The 2,175-nt window shown below is 49.7% G+C and overlaps 1 protein-coding gene across 1 annotated transcript in view; it reads left to right on the plus strand.

Annotated features, from left to right (window-relative positions):
- Positions 1 to 2,175, plus strand: part of LOC101856865 (vitamin D3 receptor B) — a gene marked incomplete in the record, with an annotated part of 12,415 nt that overhangs the window by 7,672 nt on the left and 2,568 nt on the right. Inside the window, 1 exon segment of the mRNA XM_013090842.2 lies at positions 814 to 1,768. Within this exon segment, the coding sequence (XP_012946296.1) occupies positions 814 to 1,768 (955 nt within the window).

Genomic DNA, 2,175 nt, shown 5'->3' on the forward strand with positions numbered 1-2,175 from the left:
ATATATAATATCCCGGCCCGTGTGGTTGGTGGGTGCTCTGGTAGGGTTTACTCTTTTTTTCCTATCAAACATCTATCGTCTGCCTATCTCATCCTTCTTTTCTTTGTATGTTGACTCTCCAGTAACACCTCTACATCTTCGGTACTTATATGGTCTATGGTGTTGCAAGTTCCGTAAAACTCTGACGTTTTGGTGGTGGAGGGTGCCCTGCTGTGGTTATGTCACTCCCTTTTCCCTACCAAACATATTATGCGTCCTTTTTTGTGTTTGTTACTCTCTAGTAACACCTCTAATCTTCGGCTTTTATAATATTAATATAAGCTATTGTGTTGCAAGTGCCGTAAAACACTGACTCCTCTACTTCTTTACTTGCCATTTGACATTATTTCTGTCGCTGTGTCTCACTTTTTCCCAACACTAAATGCCCGTTATTGTGTTGGTGTTCTTCTCTTTACGCTAACAAACCATAACTAAAACGTGTTTGTTTGAGTGAAGAGAGTCACATCGACCCAATGATGGCTATTAAGTGTTTTGAAAAAGTGAGACAGACAGACAGACAGACAGACAGACGGACGGACGGACGGACGGACGGACGGACGGCGGACGGACGGACGGACGGAGGGACGGATGGACAGATGGAGAGCTCGTCTCAGAACTATGTTTGTCCAAAATGTCTCAGTTTTGAGGCGACGATATATTTTTATAAAAAGTACATACTTCCTTTCTTCTTTCCTTCCTTGCTATCTTCCTTCCTACAAATAATAATTTTAAAAAATTAATACATACATCCTTCCTTCCTTCTTTCCATCTCAGACGACGAACAAAAGAAGCAGAGAAAACAGAAGATCATCATCAACAAGCTCCGGCGACAGGGCCAGCTGCCCCCTCAGGACACCTACTCCGCCTCGGCCAAGGACCTCCTCCCGCCTGCCCGCACTATTATCTCCAAAGACCGCGACCAGCTGTACTCTCCCTCCTACCACCACCACCTCCAGCGACACCGCCACCAACACGACCGACATCCCACAGAGAACCCCACAGAGGTCACCATCAAAAAAGAGGTCATCGAACATGTGCAGAGCCCCGGCTCCACGTCCTGCTCCTCCTCCACCTCTGTGTCGGGGGCGACGTATCCGCCTTATTCTGCCGGCAACCACGCCGGCTCCGTCACCGTCACGACGCCGTCACCGTCACGAGGAGGAGGTGGAGGAGGCGGTGGTGGGATGCGCGAGGGTCCCACCCCGTACGCGCCCTACGCGGAGAGCCAGACTGAGGTGCGAGCGGCGATTGGCGGGATGGCGGTGGAGGACCAGTTCCTCATTTACGAACTCATGGGCGCTATGGAGTCGGGTCAGTTCCTGGCTATGACGTCATCCTCTATGCGGATGCTGCCGTCCAGCCCGGAGGAGTTCGTCAACCTGGCAGAGGCTTTCACGCGGAAGGTCATCAAAATGGCCAAGCACGTGACCTTTTTCAAGAAGCTGCACAAAAACGATCAGATATCGCTGCTCAAGGGCTCGGTGGTAGACATTATGATGCTGAGGTCGGCCGTGAACTATGACCCTTTCACCGAGTCGTGGAGTCTGAGCACCAAGAGCTGCCTAAGCGAGGGCTCGTCCAACGCCGGCGGAGAGAGGATTAGCGCCGAGCTGCTCAAGACGAGCTCCGCGGAGACCAAGCAGCTGTTTATGACGTACAGCAAGTTCATCAAGTCTCTAATGTTCACGCTGCACGGAGACCTGCTGGCGCTCAAGTTACTTATTATCATGTCACCGTGCAGTGTGTGTGTGTGTGTGTTTGTGTGTCCGTATGTATGTGTATGTGTGTATGCGTATGTATGTGTATGTACGTGTGTGTAAGCGTATGTATGTGTGTGTATGTATGTATGTGTATGTATATATGTATGCGTGTGTGCTTGCGTGCGTGCGTATGTGTGTGTGCGCGCGCGCGCGCGCATGTGTGTGTGTGTGTGTGTGTGTGTGTGTGTGTGTGTGTGTGTGTTGTTTGTGCACACTCCTCTATGTTGTTGCGTGTTTCATCAACGATATTTTCCTATTTTCCATCGTTAAAAGAAGTGTGTCTTCAACTGGTACGCTGGTTATTTATTGCATCTGGAAAAGTTCTCTTCAATTCTGGAGTTGGAGATCGGAAAATTACTTTGGAGTATTCATCCCC

The sequence above is a fragment of the Aplysia californica genome, unplaced genomic scaffold, assembly GCF_000002075.1.
Source record: "Aplysia californica isolate F4 #8 unplaced genomic scaffold, AplCal3.0 scaffold01576, whole genome shotgun sequence".
In the NCBI taxonomy this organism is placed as follows: Eukaryota; Metazoa; Mollusca; class Gastropoda; order Aplysiida; family Aplysiidae; genus Aplysia; species Aplysia californica.